Raw genomic sequence first — 19,757 nt, 5'->3', positions numbered from 1 at the left:
TACGCATACCCCAAGAACTGCATTGTAACTGCACATGCTCAGTCTGCTTTTTCAAACCACCTCTGCTGAGCCCCTCACTCCCACCTGCCTCTTGCTTCTTCCCAACCCCCTTGCTCCCTCCCACCCTTTCCCTCTCATGACCCCCATCACTCCCTCCCACTCGTCATCACTCTCCTAAATACCCCGCTCCTTCCCTCTCGCTGTCAGCGAGGGCGCAGACAAGGAACGGTGAGCGGGAAGCAATGAGGGGGCCGGGAGAGATGTGGCAATTGGGAGGGAATGAATGAGGCGGCAAGTAGGAGGGAGTGATGGGGTCGGGAGAGGGAAGCGGTCGGGGTGAGTGTGGGGGTCGGGAGAGGGAAGCGGTCGGGGTGAGTGTGGGGGTCGGGAGAGGGAAGCGGTCGGCGTGAGTGTGGGGGTCGGGAGGGGTAAGCGGGAGGGGGTGTGGGGGTTGGGAGGGGCAAGCGGGAGGGGGTGTGGGGGTCGGGAGAGGGAAGCGGGCGGGGGGTGTGGGGGTCGGGAGAGGGAAGCGGGAGGGGGTGTGGGGGTCGGGAGAGGCAAGCGGGAGGGGGTGTGGGGGTCGGGAGGGGCAAGCGGGAGGGGGTGTGGGGGTCGGGAGGGGCAAGCGGGAGGGGGTGTGGGGGTCGGGAGGGGCAAGCGGGAGGGGGTGTGGGGGTCGGGAGAGGGAAGCGGGAGGGGGTGTGAGGGTCGGGAGGGGCAAGCGGGAGGGGGTGTGGGGGTCGGGAGGGGCAAGCGGGAGGGGGTGTGGGGGTCGGGAGGGGCAAGCGGGAGGGGGTGTGGGGGTCGGGAGGGGCAAGCGGGAGGGGGTGTGGGGGTCGGGAGGGGCAAGCGGGAGGGGGTGTGGGGGTCGGGAGAGGGAAGCGGGCGGAGGGTGTGGGAGTCGGGAGGGGCAAGCGGGAGGGGGTGTGGGGGTCGGGAGAGGGAAGCGGGAGGCAAGTAGATAACTGTAAGATGGTGAGAGTTAGTAAGATGATGTTTGGGCCAGTTAGTATCAAAGCAGCCAATGTGCTTGAATTAAAAAGTACGGGTCAGGAATGCAACCCACCCTTACTACATGGTTCCTTATGGGAAAGTGATTTTCAGCACATTTTTGTTTAACACGCCGTTTTTTATTAACACATTAGGAGTACAAAAGGAAGGACTGCTGTTCTTCCAAATTCTGTTTTGATTTAGGTCAGTACTTAGTGGTGCCCATTGTTGTTTCAAGTACAGTGAGCGAACAGGCTTTTTAAAGACCGAAAGGGTTGACTCTTGCCCTGGCAATTAGAATGTGAGCTTCAACCAAAAAAAAAAACCATTTCAGAAGGAATTATTCCCCAATGTCACTGCACAAGTACAACGAGATGTTGCCAATGCATTTCCCTCCTGTCTTAAAGCAGCTGGCTAAAGCTGATTCTCCCCTCCCTGGCTGACATCATGCCAGGTGGCTCTTCTCTACACAGCCTACGTGACACCGAGATTCACATGGTTACCCAAAGCAATACAGTAAACAAAGAGTTTTTTAAAAAATCTGCAAGGCAAGTCCCCGTGGAACCAGCAGTCTATCTGTGCTGGTGTTTTTGTTACTGAGGGAATTCTGCCCCCATCTTGACACCAGTGCTTTTGGGTAGTACAGTTGGCGATCTGCACCAACACCCAGACCCAACCCTGTTTTACCCCCGCCCGCCCGCCCGCCCGCCCTTCAAATAAAAACTTACTCAGTACCTTTCCACTTAGTGAAAGCAGACCAGCCCAAACTCTCTTCTCGTTGGAACTCTGCAGGGGGCTGAGGGGCAAGAGACACTTTTGGACAAGCAAACTTTCAGGTGTAAAAGATCACAAACTTCTAGAACTCATGAGTACTAGCACTCCCTAGGTCCTTCTGGCCCGTCACTTTCCTGTGGCTCCATCCCTTCTCCCAATCTCATTGCTTGCCGTGTGTTTGCAATAGACTGACCTTCCGCTGTCTAACTCCTTAATGCCCCCATCTCGATCTCAGCAAGCTGCTGAGCTCCCCTTTGCCACCTTTGCCTCCGCCACCCGTTTCTTTGGCCAGGAGTCTTCTGCCCACGCAGTGGACCCCTTTACCCATCTCCAGTATTCTCCCCCTACCTAGACCCCTCCCCCTAGCCTCTTAACCTCTCTAGATTGTTTCATTGAGAACTGCCAGCATGACATCAGTCATCTCGATTTCTCTACTTCCTCTCACTCACTCTAGCCTACGCTCCTCTGAACTTGTCACCCTCTGTTCCCTCAGGTCCAACCCTAACAGTGCCATTGTGGCAAGGAGGTGCTGTTGTTGGCTCCTGTCCTGACCTCTACCTAGCAGAAGTCGAATGCCAACTGTATGGCGCTTGCTGCTATCTTCCCATGGACCATAGTCCCACTACCGAACATCAAGCCATTGATTCCAGGACTGTTACTGACCCCATCTCCTCCTGGAGATCTTCCCTCCGTGGCCTCCAACCCTATAGTCCCCCAACCCCATACAGCCCACTTCTACCTCTACCCCGAAATGCATACACGGCACTGGCCTGGCCAACCCATTGTTTCAGCCTTTTCCTGATCCACTAGATTTATATCTTCCTATATTGACTCTTTTTTTCTCCCCTTGTCCAGTCTTCCCTTCTATGTCCAGGATTCTGCTGATGCCCTATGTAATTTCAATAAATTCCAGTTTCCCAGCCCTAACTGCTATTCCCTATTCTCTTCCTTATGGATGTCCAATCTCTCTGCACCTCCATCCCCCGGCAGTATGGTCTGAGAACTCTCCACTCCTTCCTTTGGCCCCCTCCACTCCATCAAATCCTTTTCCTGCAGTTGATGACTCTATCAGTGGCAGTTCCTACTCTCACCCTGATCTGGAAAATTTCACCAACTTTGCCTCCAATTTCCACCCTTCTCTCGGCTGCATGTGGTCCATCTCTGACTCTTCCCTTCCATTCCTTGACTTCTCTGGCTCCATTTCTAGGGATGTAATACCAACCAATTCTCCATTATTAGTCCACTGGCTCCCACAGTTACTTTGCCTACACCTCTCACATCCTGCTTCCTGTAAGAACTCCGTTCCATTCTCCCAGTTTCTCTATCTCCATCACATCAGTTCTGATGATGCAACCTTCTGTACTAGTGCTTCTGATGTGTCTTCCTTTTTCTTAACCAAAGAGTCTCCCCAGCACTGTGGCTGACCGGACCCATGACTGCGTCCATCTCATTTCCCACACTTCTGCTCTCACCCCTTTCCCTCCATCTCAGAATCCTGATAGGATTCTGTTTGATCCTCACCTTCTATACGATCATTCTCTGCCAATCCCACCAGCTCCAGCAGGACGCCACCACCAAACACATCTACCCTTTCCCTCACCTGCTTTCAGCATTCTGAAGGGAATATTCTCTCTACAACACCCTGATCCACTCCTCAATCATCCCGTCTCCTTCCCAGGCAAGCGCAGAAGATGCAATACCTGCCCTTTCACCTTCCCTCTCCTCCTCACCATCCAAACTCCCAAACGCTCCTCCCAGCTGAATCAGTGATTTGCTTGTACTTCTTTCAATTTAATTAACTAATTGACAGCTAGTCTCAGTAATGAAACTATCATCGATTGTTGTCAAAACCCACCTGGTTCACTAATACCCTTTAGGGAAGGAAATCTGCTGTCCTTACCTGGTCTGGCCTACATGTGACTCCAGACCCACAGCAAAGTGGTTGACTCTTAACTGCCCTCTGAAATGGCCTAGCAAGCCACTCCGTTCAAAGGCAGTTAGGGATAGGCAATGAATGCTGGCTTGGTCAGTGGCAGCCACATCCCAGTAAAGATTAATAAGAAAAGTTAGCATACTGTGCTTGCCACTCAGTGGTCTGCTCTGCTGCGCTGCATTGAGCAGAACAAACACAGACTGGGTGGTCGCTTTGCAGAACGTCCCCGTTCAGACCGCAAGCGTGCCCCGAACTTCCAGTCGCCACTTCAATTCTTCCCTCTGCTCTCACGCTGACCTCTCTATCCTCAACCTCCTGCAGTTCTCCAGAGAAGTGCAAAGTAAGCTCAAGGAGCAGTCCTTAATCTTTCATTTAGACACTTGACGGTCTTCTGGACTTAACAATGAGAGCAACCATTGCAGGCCATAATTTCTGCCCCTGTCTTGTTTTCTTTTTCTTTGGAAGTTTTAGTTTTAACCTTATTTTCCTCATGTTTTTGCTTTTGGATAGCAGCTATTTATCATTCTGCCATTCACAGCCCCTCCGTTTGTTTCTTTGCGTGTCCCATTCCCACTCCCGTTGACCCTACAGCACCACTCTCTCATCATTTAATCGTTCCTGGCTTCCGGCCTATATCACAGACTTTCCCTTTGGTTCTCCTCTCCACCCGTGTGCCTGTTTAAGCTCTGCCATATTATTAACTTTCCTCTGTTCTGATAAAGGTCCATCAGCCTGAAACATTGGGTGGGATTTTCCGGCCCCACCCACCATCAGGATCGCCCGGCCAGCGGACATTTGGTTGAGCCGCTGCACCCCCCCCCCCCCACCCCCATGGCGGGTCCTGTCATGGTGGGGCTGGAAAATCCCGCCCATTAACCTTTTCTCTCGCCACAGATGCTGCCTACCCTGCTGGGTCTTTCCAGAATTGCCCATTTTTAGCCCAAACTCTGGGCTTTATTGCAATTGCTCCTGCTCCGGAGATGTTCCGTCTGCCTCTTAACCCCTCGTGGTGAAGGATTCTATGCTCTGTTAACCACCTGGGTTTAATGAACCCCAAGAATGGTCATGTTTGCTTCCTGCCCACTAAAACTATACAAGGCACTAGTTAGACCACACCTAGAATATTGTCAACAGTTTTGGACCCCTTACCTAAGGAAAGATATACTGGCATTGGAGGCAGTCCAGAGAAGGTTCACTAGGCTGATCCTGGAGATGAAGGGATTTTCTTATGAGGAGAGGTTGAGTAGGTTGGGCCGGTACTCATTGGAGTTTAGAAGAACGAGAGGTGACCTTATTGAAACATATAAGATTCTTAGGGGGCTTGACAGGGTAGATGCTGAGATGCTGTTTCCCCTTGTGGGAGAGTCTAGGACCAGCGGGCATAATCTCAGAGTAAGGGGTTGCCCACTTAAAACAGAGATGAGGAGGAATTTCTTCTCTGAGAGTAGTGAATCTGTGGAATTCTTTACTGCAGAGGGCTGTAGAGGCTGGGTCGTTAAGTATATTCAAGGCTGACATTTTTAATCAGTTAGGGAATCCAGGGTTATGGGGAAAAGGCAGGAAAGTGGAGTTGAGGATTATCAGATCAGCCATGATCTCATTGAATGGTGGAGCAGACTTGATGAGCTGAATGGCCTACTCCTGTTCCTACATCTTGTGGTCTCTTATGGAATGCAGCACTATCACAGCCTTAAGTGATGGGGTGTGATTAGGTTTCTGCCCATGGCTATCTGCTGGCATGTCCCATTGTCACAGAATGCCAAGTCATTCTTGATTCAATCAATCTAGCAGCTTTTGTACTTACTGGTGAGGTTGACACTGCATAGATTTCATTGGGAAGTGACTTTCTGTGGAGTGTGTGTATGTGTGTGCGCGCGCGGGCGTGTGTGAGAAAGAGAGATTCTTTTTTTTTCTCTCCTGACCTCCTCTCGCATCTCGCAGAAAACAGGAGCAGATGTGTTGAAGGAAGTCCCAAGGCCTTGAGTCAATCCCACACATCTGTCTATTTGGCTGATAACACCAAGCACAGCCCCTTCAAACGCCATGTGTCCTTCCCACAAAGTAACATTTGCATTTCACTGAGACTGCTGTTCCCCGGTTCCTCGTTTCTGAAAGCCATTACGTTTCAGGCCAAGGCATTGGCTGTTCTGCCAATATTGCAGCACTGGGCTATTCAAATATGAAGCATGTCTTCTTGATGGAATTTATGGAACTCGTGGCAAGGGTTAGACACGATCCCTTTTGTTTCTGCTTCTCTCTTTAATGCCAGATGCTTAGTCATATTGCCTGGATGTAGTGAGTAAAGCCAGCTGACAACTTTCAGTTTTGGCCGTGTAACGTGTTGAAATTATCCGAAATCTGTTAGACATTTAATACAAGGGCGAGCTCAAAGATTAAAAACAGAAGAAATTTCAAAAACACATGAATTTATGAAACAGTTGTTTTCAAACATTTTTATGGTTGAAGGATCCCTTTTCAAATGGGTTAATAATCATGTACCCCAACCTCCCCCCCCCCATCTAAATTAAAATATTATATAATCTCCTCATAATATGAAAGTGCTGCATCTGAAGAGTGTTTTAATGATGCTTTTAAGGGAACTGGTATTTACTTATAGCTATCAGTGAGATGCACGTACCCCTCCTGGATCAGACAGCCAGCCCACTCTGGCTGCACCTATGTCACCGCACACCGCTTCTGCCTCCCGGCTCACACCAAACCCGCCTCAGGCTGCCGGCCCTTTGGTTAAGTGCGCGGTGAGCACTTTACACTTTCACAGATCCTCAGGGATCTACGGATCCCAATTTGAGAACCACTGTTCTAAGGCACAGAGCAAGTACAGGAACAGGCACATTGTGATGTGGGATGAAAATTAAATCCAAAAAAAAAAGGTATTCATTATTCATTTTTCCTCATGATGCATGGAAGATGTTGGGTAACTTGAGGAAGGGAAATCTCCATGGAGATGTTTAAGATGCTTCCATACAGTTTTGGCCTACCCTTCCTTCCTGTCTTCCCACTTTAATAACCTTAGGGTCTTCCACCTCTGCTTGCAGATACACAAGCTCTTGCTCTTATTCTCATTCTCTCTCTCTCCCTCCTCCCTCCCTCACTCACTTTGCCTCTCTTCCTCCATCCTTTTTCTACTCCTCTAGCACTAGTCTATCCTTTCTGCTTATGTGGCTGAAAGACAACCTTTGTCTTGGGAGTCACCAAACCCAACTTTAGAAACTAGGAGCAGGAGTAGGCCATTCGGCCTATCGAGCCTGCTCCGCCATTCAATATGATCATGGCTGATCCTCTGTCTCAACGCCATATTCCTGTTTTCTCTCCATACCCCTTGATGCCCCTAATATCCAAATATTTATCAATTTCTTCCTTGAATATACTCAGTGACCTGGCCTCCACAGCCTTCTATTGGAGAGAATTCCACAGGTTGACCACCCTCTGAGTGAAGAAATTTTTCCTCATCTCAGTCCTAAATGGCCTGCCCCATATCCTGAGACTGTGGCCCCTGGTTCTAGACTCCCCAACCAGGGGATACATCCTCCCTGCATCAAGTCTGTCTTGCCCTGTTAGAATTGTATACGTTTCACTCAGATCCCCCCTCATTCTTAATGCTAGTGAATACAGGCTCATATAAGCTATATAATTTACTCTCAAGAAGCTGACAATCTAATTTCTTATGATTCACATACCAGCACGCCCAGCCACAAGTACAAATGTGGGTGTCCTGCGGAGGGATTGGAACCAGTTCTGGGACGCTTGGGAGCTATTCCACAAGGATGGGCTGAAGTTGAATGGGTTCAAAAGGGCAATCATGAAACACCTCAATGAGGAAAGGGGTCTTCGATCTGGGTTGACTAACATTGAAGGGAGAAACAGATGAGGTTAATCGTGCAGAACGCAAGTTAACAAGAGCGATACGATGCAGGAATAAAATCAAATGGGCTATTTTTAAGTAGGAAAAAGATTGAAGTAAAGTTAGAGGATAAATTTAGCCAAAAGAAGAAAAGTCTTTTTTTAATAGAAAAGTGTTGAATGCATTTCTCACCATGCTCCTCCCGCCATGTCTTCATAATATGTGCAGCTCGAGCATTCCAACCTGTTAGCTCGACAGTGGAATTCGCTACAGTTTTCATCGTGTGGATTTGTGGACAGCTTTGTATTGGGAGGAAAAATAAAAAGTGTCTAAATGTAGGAAAAATATAGTTATGATTTTTTTTCAGTGGATTTGTAAAAGCCAAAGGACTAAAAATGCGTCAAATTTATCCATATATTCTTTCCCAGTCTTAAAAACATGTAACTAACTGGCCCACATGAAATATATTGGGCTCCTTTTTAATCAGTTGTTCCCGAAATAAACCGAAGAAACAGACAGCAATAATATTTTATTTTGGTCTAGCTCTTTTTAACTCGGGTGCCACATTCACCCAATACACGTCCTCGAGTGGGTGCAGTATGTGTTTTAAGTGCAGGTTGCCAAGTAGTTAACGAGTTCTGCTTCCACCCACGCAGTCTAAATGCACTGTTCAAATGTCTTCTCCGCCCACTTTGCATCGTCTACAGAACACACTGGCAGTCCTCGCTAAGAAACAGCATTGTTTAGAAACGGTTGTAATTTTTTCTCTCTCTCAAACTTCACCGACCCAATCTGCACATCCACCCTTGTTTTGAGGGAAGCAATCAATGTAGTAATTGGTGCAGCTCACAGGACTTTTCAGTAAGTCAGGAACATACCAGGGCACTTTTTTCAGCTGTAAGAAGCCCTGGAGAATTGCTACGGTGATGGAGAGTGTTGGATATAGTTTAACCCTTTCTTGCTCAGCGCTACACGGGAGGGGGAGACACTCAAACCGAGTTGTCTTACAGACAGGCAGGGGCTGCTTTAACATTCAAAAGACACAGCTCGATGAATTCATCGGCACTATGGACTTAATCCGAGCAAAACATTCAAGTGGGAGTCCCGCACAGCCTACAGTGCAGCATCAGGACTGCAGCGGGAGGCACTGATGGGCCAGGTTGAAGCCAAAGCAATTTGTAAAACAAAAACATTTCCATTAGGACTCTTGGTGGGCCAGGAGGAGCAGGAATGCTCCCCAGTCCCAGCAACATCTCAAACAGATCAGAGTTGGACATCAGAGTGTCCTTACTGGCACCATATTCAACACTAAGATATTTGGTGCTAAGATGCCCTCATGCAAGGTGCTGTTTGATGGGATGGGTAACTCACTTACCTCACTCATTCTGGTCCAGTTGTTTAATTTTTTCCAAGTGTTGCTGATCTTGGAGTTGAGGCACAACCGTTTCAGTTGCTTCTCTCTCCGATGCCCAAGATGACCTGTTGCCCTGTATGCCAAAGAGTCCTGTTGACCGTCCCTTCATTGCTTAAGACAGGACCTCCACCTCGCTGCTGGTTTTATTTTTAACTATTCTTGGAATGCGGTCGTGTTGACAAAATCAGCCTTTATTGCACATCCCTGGTTGGACTGAGAAGGTGTTGGAAAGCACTCGAACTGCCCGAGTCGTGTGGTGAAACTGCTCCCACAATGCTAACAGTTTGATGGAACTCAGTAGCTTGTTAGGTTACCAAAGGGAATCAATCTCTAGTTATGAGACTGAGGTCACATATAGACCAGGCCGAGAAAGGACAGCAGGTTTCCTTCCCTGCACGGTCACTTACGTGAATGCCAAATTTTAATTTCTGGATTTTTTTTTACATTTAATTCAAATTCCGAAACTTCCACTGTTGGATTTTAACTTGTGGGCCAGAATTTTACATCCTGCGGGCAGGCGCGCACCCGACCCGAGCAGATATGGAATCGCGCCAGATGACATCGGGCAAGTGTCACAACGTCATCGTGCACTCGCGCGATATTTTGCTTGGCGGGCATGCGCCAAAGTCGGAAGAGCACCCGCCAACAATTAAGTGGGCAACTAAGCCCATTAACGTCTCAATTGTCAGCCGTTGGTTGGCCAGCCAGCGCAAGGTCACAGTCAGGGGTGGGAGGGGGGTCGATCAAGGACAGAAGCACATTTCGCATCTGCTTCCGGGCCCACTGATCCCACGCGCCAGACGAGGGCAAAATTCAGGCCATGTTCTCTGGGTTATTATATTGCCTTTTGATTGCTGGCGCAGTAAGCTGGCGAATACATTACTGCAGCTCCTCAAGCTCTTTCCTGCAAACCTTCTGGCTGCTGTCACTCCCCCACACCACCTTCCCTTTGCTTTTTCCACTTCCACCCCCCACCTTAAACTGCTAAAGGCCTTTAATCCCAAAACAGTTCCCAAGTTCCTGCTCCCAGGTGCACGTGCACTTAATTTCGCTGTCCAGGCTCCTAGAGGAGTGTGGTGAGGATTACGTAAATGAACTGACCCAGGGGAATCTTCTGGGGGTCAGAGGGCAGGGTGTAAGTCCAGGAATGCTGCACCCCATCAGCAGTGAAAAGTTTTTTTTTTATTCACTCATGGGATGTGGCGAGGTCAGCATTTATTGTCCGTCTGTAATTGTCCTCGAGAGCCTAGGCCTTAGTGCATATTTTCCTGTCACATTTTGTTGCCTTTGCCCCTCAGCTGAACATAGATTACTCAGGCCTTCAAAGTCATCATGATCCTAAATTGAGGGCCTCCAAAATTAGGCAGACACCGTTTTACAAGAACCAGACCCTCAAGTAATTTATAATAGAGGCAAGGTGAAGACAAAGGGGTTTGAGGTTTACGGAGACACTGCGCGGTTATGTTTGGGTTCACATTGCACCTTTTGAAGAAAGAATAGTCAGTCCTGTTGTTGCAATTGATGATCACTCTGTTGAATCCTTCGTGTCACATGCTTCACTGCCCTCTTCAATTCGGAGTGTTTTATGTTCTGATGTTTCTGTCCTTTTACAGAGAGGGAGACTGGTGGGAAGCCCGATCCTTGCAGTCCGGAGGAACCGGATACATTCCCAGTAATTACGTGGCTCCAGTTGACTCCATCCAGGCAGAGGAGTAAGTTTTTTAAATTTTTGTTTTCACCTGAAGGCCACGTTAATTAGAGCTCTCTGGGAGTAAAGATTAACCTCCCCAGGAAGGAAAAATCATGTGGCCGTTTTTAATTTTTTAAAAAATGCAGGATTCCTTTGCAATATTTGAAATGGGAAAAGGCTGGTTGGACATGGGGAATCCTCCAGGATTGCACCCATTCAGACTTGACAATCCTAATATTAATGGAGCTGAATTGGCCTAACAGAAGGAAAAATATTTATTTATGACCTGTCCCAGCATTTTCATTCCTTAAAAGAAAAAGTCTTTGTTTTAATTGACCCTTCTCCCGAGTATATTTGAATGTCGCCATTTGTGCAGTAAGAGTTAAGTGGCTAAAGCCTGAAATTACTGTAATGGGGGCCCAGGATTTAAGTTCCGTGGGATGTTTCTCTGTCCCTTGTCTTAATGCAGATATGAATGCTTCATGTAAAATAAGACAGGTATGTTTAAGACCCCAGATATTGTCAATGGCAGCTATATAATATTTTTCTCTCCTGATCTAACCGATGGCATCCATGACATTCCTGAGCAATGCTGGAAGTCTCCTCAAGGTGAAAGAGAAAGAAAAACAACTTCTGTTCTCCCTCCTCCCTCCAGTAGTTAATTAAAATAATGACAATCTCTCTTTAGGTATAGGATCGTTCAGATTTTTGCTCCGAGCAAGATTCACAACTTCTAGAGAGAGAAACCCATTTCAAATCTTGAGTAAACTCTCGTTTTTGATCTAAAATATCAATATATCTGACAGAGACAGCAATAAATTGTCAGAGGACTAACTTCTAAGGCACCCTGCTGAAACCTTCAGAAAACAAGCAGAGAGCTGCTGTTTAAAATAATCCCCTCTTATTAGTCAATTTTGTCACATTTAATGCACTGCCTGAGCTTGACTCATTCAGGTTATTGATCTATAATTGTACATTTGCATATATATATATATATATATATATATATTATGTTCATTACCTAGCCATACAGCATTATTCTGCATCACTGCAGCTCACTCATATGTGAAAGTGAACATGGCAACTTCTCTTCGTTACGGTCTAGATAGTTCTCCAGTGCCGGGGATTAGTGTACTGTCTTGTGTGAAACTGAACTTTACAGCAAAAGCTTCCTTGGTTGGACCCCTGAACTGTGCTGTGTTAGTCAGCTGGCCTTATTTGGGGAAGTAGCAAGGGTAATACATGATTGGCCCCCGCATCGCAGTACTACAAATGGCAGAACGTAAGCCAGTCAGAGTTCCCAGTCTTGAGTGGCGCCCAGTGACTCCTGGCGATCGACTTGAAAAGACCGTGATAGTCACTTGTAAGTACAAAGGCGGCTTGGTCACTATTGTACTGGTTAAAGGGGAAATACTTAGCAAGAATATTAAAAGATGCGAGGAATTTGGGTTAAAAAAATTAAAAGCCGCAAGTTGACTTGCCAACCAATCAGCACTCTTTGCACCTGTGGTATAAATTGTTGTGATTGTTTGAAATTTGGTATTCTTGCATTTGTCCTGATGAGTTCAAGATGAAAGGCCTCGGCTGCATGTCTCCCTTTCAGCAATATTCCAATTCTGTACTACCGAGCAACAGATTTTAAGAATAATGAAAGTAAAAGCTCATCACTGTCCTGCAAGAGTAGAATATCTCGGCTGATCTACTGAGCTCCAGGAGCTGTGTAACTGGTGAGGTGACCGTACTTGCAAGATGTAGCATTTTCACACTTATGAGGGCATTGCTGAAATTCTCCATCACCCGTCTGTTGTTTCCAGTGGATGCTTTTTTTTTTAAAAAAAGGTAGCTTGTTAGGTCACTGTTCATATTCCCAGGACAGCATTATTAACATGCAAATTAAAATATTTGAGATGGAAGGCAATAAGAACTGCTGACCAATATTGTCCTGGTATTCCACTAAATCAAAGGAAGCAGTTGCTTCTGATGGGGATGTTTGCTTTGGAACACAATCTTTGCTTGGTGAAGATGTTCACTGAAGGTAACCGAATGTGGCAGATCAAATGTGGAGGGCCTCGCCTTGAAGCTAATGCCATAGATACTGTGCATCTGTGTCCAGTTGTAGCTTATCTAGGTGTTTTTTTACTCTTAATTATTCTCCTTTGGGTTGGAGCCACTGGCCCACTCCTGCATATGGAACTCACCGGCCCACCGTCCTCCCCAGAAATCAGTGTGCTAAACAACTGAGTCTACATCCAAGATCCAGGAGAGAAATAGGAAGCCCTTGAAATTGTACTTCATGTCTATCATATTCCAGCATGTGATCTCCCCTTTACTAATACCACTCCCCATAGACATGGTTCAAGCTAGACACTGCTATACAAGTTTCCAAACACTAAACACTGCTAAATAAGTTTCGTCATTACATAAACAGTAAGATGGAAAATGCAAACTCCAGAGTTACATTAATTCCAAACTTTAACCTTCTGTTTTAGTGATTTTGGCCAAGGGATAAAGATTGACCAGGACTCTGCAGATAACTTTTTTTTTCTTTCATGGGATGTGGGCTTTGCTGGCAATACCAGCATTTGTTACCCATCCCTAATTGCCTTTCAAGGCGTTCTTTTTCTAAGTAGTGCCATCGGATCATCCGCCGCCTTAGGGCAAATAGGGCTTTAGTTCAAAGCCTCATCCCCTTGATATCAACTACTTGGGATGTTTGAATTGATCTACTTCAGACACTTGGGAGCGATTTGTTAGGCAGAGTCCCTTACCCCTGCCCACATAGACCGTCCGTAATCCAGGAGCAAGAGCTTCCTGAAATACAGCAGGGTGTGGGCTAGTCACTTAATCCAAGAAGGCCAGAAGCCTTTGAGAAAGTTTTAAAAAGATTAAATCCCAAACTCGACTCTAATGAGTCCAGTTCTGGTTTTAACAGAAGGAGGATGGGTGACCAATCTGCTTTCAACAGGTGGGTCAGTCCCTAACCTCTAAAACTGGAGTTTCCAAGCCTTGGAAACTTTGACAGGTCAAAGGAAACAAAATGGATGACACAATGGGTAATGGCAGCCACAATTGCTGATGGCATGATGTTGTGCACTTGTGTTCACAGATCTTGTAATGTCAAATCCATTTCATGAGAGTGACAGAGTCCCCTTAAAAAGCAGCTCTGGATCATGCCTGTGTTTTTATTTACACATTTAACATTCAGTAGTGAACGTCAACTGTTAGCACTTTGCCATCTGTCTACATATTTAACAGCCCAGTTCAGCTCCAAGAGCCTCTCGTTTAGCCGCATCTAACTAAGGGCTTGAAGCTCCCACGACAGATGGAACAGTTGATCTGCATCCGCATCAGTGACTACTCACTCCTGTGATGATGTCTTTCTGACTAACACTCGTGCTGATCTCATGGGACTTTCCACTTCTAAGCAGATAACTTGTTGGCAGCACATTCAGACAAGGCATCCTTTGTGGAACTTGTCCCATGAGCTACAGAGAGGATAATGGTCAAGCTTTGGTACAAATAACACTAATGCATCGGGAGCTGCAGCCAGTTTATCAAATATTGTCGGGACTCTGAAACTTGGTAGCATCTTAAAGCACACTCCCAATCCTGCTGAGTTTAGGATACTGGCTGATTTGGAATGGCTGTATGTCAATGCTGTATCTGCTGCAAGCATTGCCTCTCAATGTCTAGAGGAAGATTTTGCCTTTTAAAATTGTGCATTGTAGTTGCTCTTGGTCGGATGAGGGTGCTGACTTTAGTGGCAGAGACGTACAGAGCGCGGGAACGCTAGATCACAGGCAACAGTTTCCTGGTATTCAGACTAAATGAGTACCAGTGCCTTTAACTTACCATGATAAATAAGGACAGGACATTCTCTTGAAAAGGGATATGATTATCTCTGACAGTGTTTTTGTCTTGTCCCTGTGCTCTGAGAATTTTCTTTTAGATTGAAACAGTGAAAGCTTTGATACATCTTTGGGAGGGACTGGTTCAGAAGGGTGACTGAACCTGACATTGAAGAGAAAGTGAAGCGACGCACACAGCTGAAGATGGAGCAATACAGGGTCACTGGCTGTGTCTCTACTGATTAATACGACATGTGCATTCAGTCAGGCGCAAGAGTTTCCTGCAGCTACCACCAACAGGCTGTGAATACTCTATTTAAATAAAAACATTTTAAATGGGATGTATAGCATTGAGAAAAAACAACCTTGCCATTATTATTCTTTTACAATTCTTTGTAATTGTCTTGGAAGAAGGAGATTTAAATTAAGGCTTTTTCAAAATCTGCATCCCCTGCATTCCCCTCCCCACCCCAGTTCGGAAAGAACACTCCTATTTGGGAAAAGACCGCGAGACAGTTTCCTGACGCCAGTTGCTGCACCCAGAGTTTCTGCAGAATCACTGCCTCTGCTGCACTCCCAGTTTAAGGGTAAATTACATCAGCAATAATCTGCAATGTATACAGCCTAGCCGAGGCGTAAACAAAACACTTGCCAAGCTTTGGAAAGAGAGATCAGAAGAGGTAATTGAAAGTTTGCTCAAGAAGGTGAGGTTTAAGGTGGGTATTAAAAGGGGAGAGAGGTTGAGAGGCAGAGGGCTTTAAGGAGGGAATGCCAGGGCATGGAGATCGCCAAAGTGCATGTGTGTTTGGGAGGGGGGTGCAGTGTAGGTGGCAGAGGGAGGAAGATGAACAAGAGATTTTTCATTCATTCATGGGATGAGAGCATTGTTGGGTAAGCCAGTGCTTATTGCCCATTCCTAATTGCCCGTGAGAAGATGGTGGTGAGTTGCCGCCTTGAACCGCTACAATGCATGCGGTGCAGGTACACCCACAGTGCTGTTAGGAAGGGAGTTCCAGGATTTTGACCCAGCAACAGTGAAGGAACGGCGATATATTTCCAAGTTAGGATGGTGAGTGGCTTGGAGGGGAACTTCCAGGTGGCAGTGTTCCCATCTATCTGCTGCCTTTCTAGTTGGCAGTGGTCGAGCATTTGGAAGTTGCTGCCTAAGAAGCCTTGGTGAGTTTCTGCAGTGCATCTTGTAGATGGTACACACTGCTGCTACTGTGCGTTGGTGGTGGAGGGAGTGAATGTTTGTGGATGGGATGTCAATCAAGCGGGCTGCTTTGTCTTGGATGGTGTCAGGCTTCTTGTGTTGTGGGAGCTGCATTCATCCAGGCGAGTGGGGAGTATTCCATCACACTCCTGACTTGTGCCCTGTAGACGGTGGACAGGCTTTGGGGAGTCAGGAGGTGAGTTACTTGTCACATGATTCCTAGCCTCTGACCTGCCCTTGTAGCCACAGTATTTATATATCTAGTCCCGTTCAGTTTTTGGTCAATGGTAACCCCCAGGATGTTGATAATGGGGGATTCAGTGATGATAATTCCATTGAATGTCAAGGGGCGATGGTTAGATTCTCTCTTGTTGGAGATGCTCATTGCCTGGCACTTGTGTGGTGCAAATGTTACTTGCCATTTGTCAGCCCAAGCCTGGATATTGTCCAGGTCTTGCTGCATTTGAACACAGACTTGTTCAGTACCAGAGGAGTCACGAATGAACGTTGTGCAATCATCAGCGAACATCCCACTTCTGACCTTATGATGGAAGGAAGGTCATTGATGAAGCAGCTGAAGATGGTTGGGCCTAGGACACCACCCTGAGGAATTCCTGCAGTGATATCCTGGAACTGAGATGACTGATCTCCAACAACCGCAATCATTTTCTTTTTGTTCTAGGTATGTCTCCGACCAGTGGAGAGTTTTCCCCCGATTCCCATTGATCCCAGTTTTGCTAGGGCTCCTTAATGCCACGCTTGGTCAAATGCAGCCTTGCTGTCAAGGGCTGTCACTCTCACCTCACCTCGGGTGCTGCTTGATAGCACTGTTGATGACCCCTTCCATTACTTTACTGATGATCGAGAGTAGACTGATAGGGCGGTAATTGGCCGGATTGGATTTGTCCTGCTTTTTGTGTACAGGGCAATTTTCTACATAGCCGGGTAGATGCCAGTGTTGTAGCTGTACTGGAACAGCTTGGCTAGGGGTGCGGCAAGTTCTGGAGCACAAGTCTTCCGTATTATTACCGGAATATTGTCAGGGCCCATAGTCTTTGCAGTATTCAGTGCTTGGAGCTGTTTCTTGATATCACGTGGAATGAATCAAATTGGCTGAAGACTGTCTTCAGTGATGCTGGGGACCTCCGGAGGAGGCAGAGATGGATCATCCACTCAGCACTTCTGGCTGAAGAGGAACTGAGAGTGGGGGGTGGTGAGGGGTGGTCATTGTAGCACTGGAAGAGGTTACATGGATAGAGAGGGGAAAAAAGCATGGAGTGATTTAAGCACAAAGATTGGTGACATTGATGGAGTGGAAGCCAGTGTAATTCAGTGAGGAGGGGTGCGACAGGCATGCAGGATTTGGTGTAGAGATTTAGATGAACTGAAATTTATGGAGGGTGAAAGGCCAGGACAGCATTAGAACTTTCCTGTTCCATGGTCAAAGGCATGGCTGCATGTTCCAGCACCAGATGGGCTTAGATTTACAAATAAATCTCAAGATATGGCTTGGCCTTCATGAAACTGTTCCTTCTCTCTCCTTGTAAAATATGATGGTCATTGACAGGCTCTCCCACCTCCATTAACCTTGCACAGCCTTGGTAAATGTGATAAATGTTAAGTAAAACCCAAGTGGACCGAACATCATTAATTCAGTTTAAATTGCTGCATTGTTGGATTCCAATTCATCACAGCACAACTTTTTTTTCCCCGCTAATATGTCTTCCATTTGCCGACGTCAACAGAAAGAACTTTACGCATTCCCTAAGTCACCCAAAATCCACAAGCTGAGTCGAGGAACGAGAGGTCATGAGACGTGACCCATAGCCTAAATTTTAATTGCAGCCCCGTCATCTGCAAAACATATTGGCAAGAAATTATGGCTGCAGATACATTTGGCTGAATTCAATCCAGCATCCCCAATCCAAGAGTTCAGCAGTAGCCATGACAACCCTGAGGCCCCAGTCACCTAGGCCTCTACCTTTCCCACTGCTATTTGTTGACGGTAGCAGTACAGAGAAAACCAAGGAGCTTGGAGGTGATAATGGATCTGTGGAGATAGCAAAAGAACAACACAAAGGAGCTGTTACTCTTTCAACTCCAGTTCTGTGGACCTGCAGATGGAGAACTGCAGAAGTCATTTTGGATTAGACAAAAGCAGGTAAAATGCCACTCTGGTGCAAGAATTTGTAGGAGTAGGGCCACTTGGCCCTTCAAGCCTGCTTAGCAATTCAATAAGATCATGGCTGATTTGATTGTAACCTGCCATCTACCCCCGATAGCCTTTCACCCCCTTGTTAATCATGAATCTATCTACCTCTGCCTTAAAAATATTCAAAGACCCGGCTTCCACTGCCTTTTGAGGAAAAGTGTTCCAAAGACTCACCACTGTCTGAGAGAAAAAATTTGTCCTCATCTGCCTTAAATGAGCAACCCCTTATTTTTAAACAGTGACCCCCCCTAGTTCTAGATTCTCCCCCAAGAGGAAACATCCTGTCCACATCCATCCCGTCAAGACCCCTGAGGATCTTATATGTTTCAATCGAGTCACCTCTTACCCTTCTAAATTCCAGTGGATACAAGCCTAACCTGTCCAGCCTTTCCTCATAGGACAACCCGCCCATTCAAGGTATTAGTCTAGTAAACCTTCTCCGAACTGCTTCGAACGCATTTACATCCTTTCTTAAATACAATATTGTACACAGTACTCCAGATGTGGTCTCACCAGTGCCCTGTACAAATAAAGCATAAACTCCCTACTTTTATATTCAATTCCCCTCACAATAAGTGATAACATTCTATTAGCTTACCTAATTACCCGCTGTACCTCTATACTAACCTTTTGTGATTCATGCACTAGGGCACCCAGATCCCTCTGCATCTCAGAGCTCTGCAATCTCACATTTAGATAATATGCTTCTTTTTTTATTCTTCCTGCCAAAATAGTCAATTTCACATTTGCTGACGTTATACTCCATTTGCCAAGCCTTTGCCCAGTCACTTAACCAATCTATGTCCCTTTGCAGCCTCCTTATGCCCTCCTCACAACATACTTTCCTACCTGTCTTTGTGTTGTCAGCAAATTTAGCAACCATCCCATCTATCCCTTCATCCAAGACATTTACACACAATGTAAGAAGTCCTGGCCCAATAGACTTTTAAGCACAAATTGCATTCAGTGCAGCTCGAGTTTTCACAATCTTTTATAAACATTGTGCCAGAAGCAGACCATGCCCACAAAACTGGCTTCACATTCAGGGTAAATTAGTTTCCAACGAGAGGCTCCTCTAATTCCTCTGGTTTCCAGGCCTTTGAAAAGGTTCCAGAAATGAAACTGGAACTTTTGGGTGCAAGGACTTCTAGGTACGTTTAGAAAGGCTTTGAATAACTTTTAATTTGCAAAACTGGAAACCAGTTTTGTATATATTTAAAACGCTTATGTTTTGTGATTTAACCCATTTTCAGCTATATAATCAAATTTTAACCAAGTAACCACTCTTGCACTTATAAATGAATGTTTTTCAAGCAAAGTTTGTCAAGAAATTATTATTTAAATCATTCCAGATTGTGCTAGTTCATTGCAGATTTTGTACTTAACAACAGACAGATGAGTTTACGACTAAAGCAGAAACTCTACCCCTTTTCGATCAAAGTTATGAAGAAAATAAACTCTCAAAGTTGTTTTTTTTAAAAACAAAATAATTATGTTGCTGACTTGAAGACCCTAGACTTAGGTGCTCTCTCTGTCAGGCTGCTGTGATGAGGTGAACAACAGGAAGAATTTTCATAAAACCATAAGTTTAGAATGCAAATTGAGTCCATTCAGTCCATCATGTCTCTCCTAGCTCATTGCTAGAGCGATCAATTTTAATCCAAGGTCCTGATCTCTCCCCATAGTCCTGCATCTTCCTCTGCTCCGAATATTTCTCCAGTTTTCCCTTACAGGATGCAATGGCCTCTATTGATTCCCTAAACCTTTCTGCCTCTCTCTCCTCTTCCTTTAAAGCTCTCCTTAACTCTCCTTAAAACCTAC

General features: G+C 46.1%; 1 protein-coding gene across 4 annotated transcripts in view; it reads left to right on the top strand.

Annotated features, from left to right (window-relative positions):
- Positions 1-19,757, top strand: part of LOC144680987 (tyrosine-protein kinase Fyn) — a 290,651-nt gene that overhangs the window by 210,532 nt on the left and 60,362 nt on the right. For all 4 annotated transcript variants that reach the window (XM_078542619.1, XM_078542617.1, XM_078542620.1 and 1 more), the window contains exon 5: positions 10,587-10,685. In XM_078542619.1, the coding sequence (XP_078398745.1) occupies positions 10,587-10,685 (99 nt within the window). The remainder of the gene's footprint in view (positions 1-10,586; positions 10,686-19,757) is intronic.

The sequence above is a fragment of the Cetorhinus maximus genome, chromosome 5 (genome assembly GCF_964194155.1).
Source record: "Cetorhinus maximus chromosome 5, sCetMax3.hap1.1, whole genome shotgun sequence".
Lineage (NCBI taxonomy): Eukaryota > Metazoa > Chordata > Chondrichthyes > Lamniformes > Cetorhinidae > Cetorhinus > Cetorhinus maximus.
This window is presented reverse-complemented; position numbering and strand designations above follow the sequence as displayed.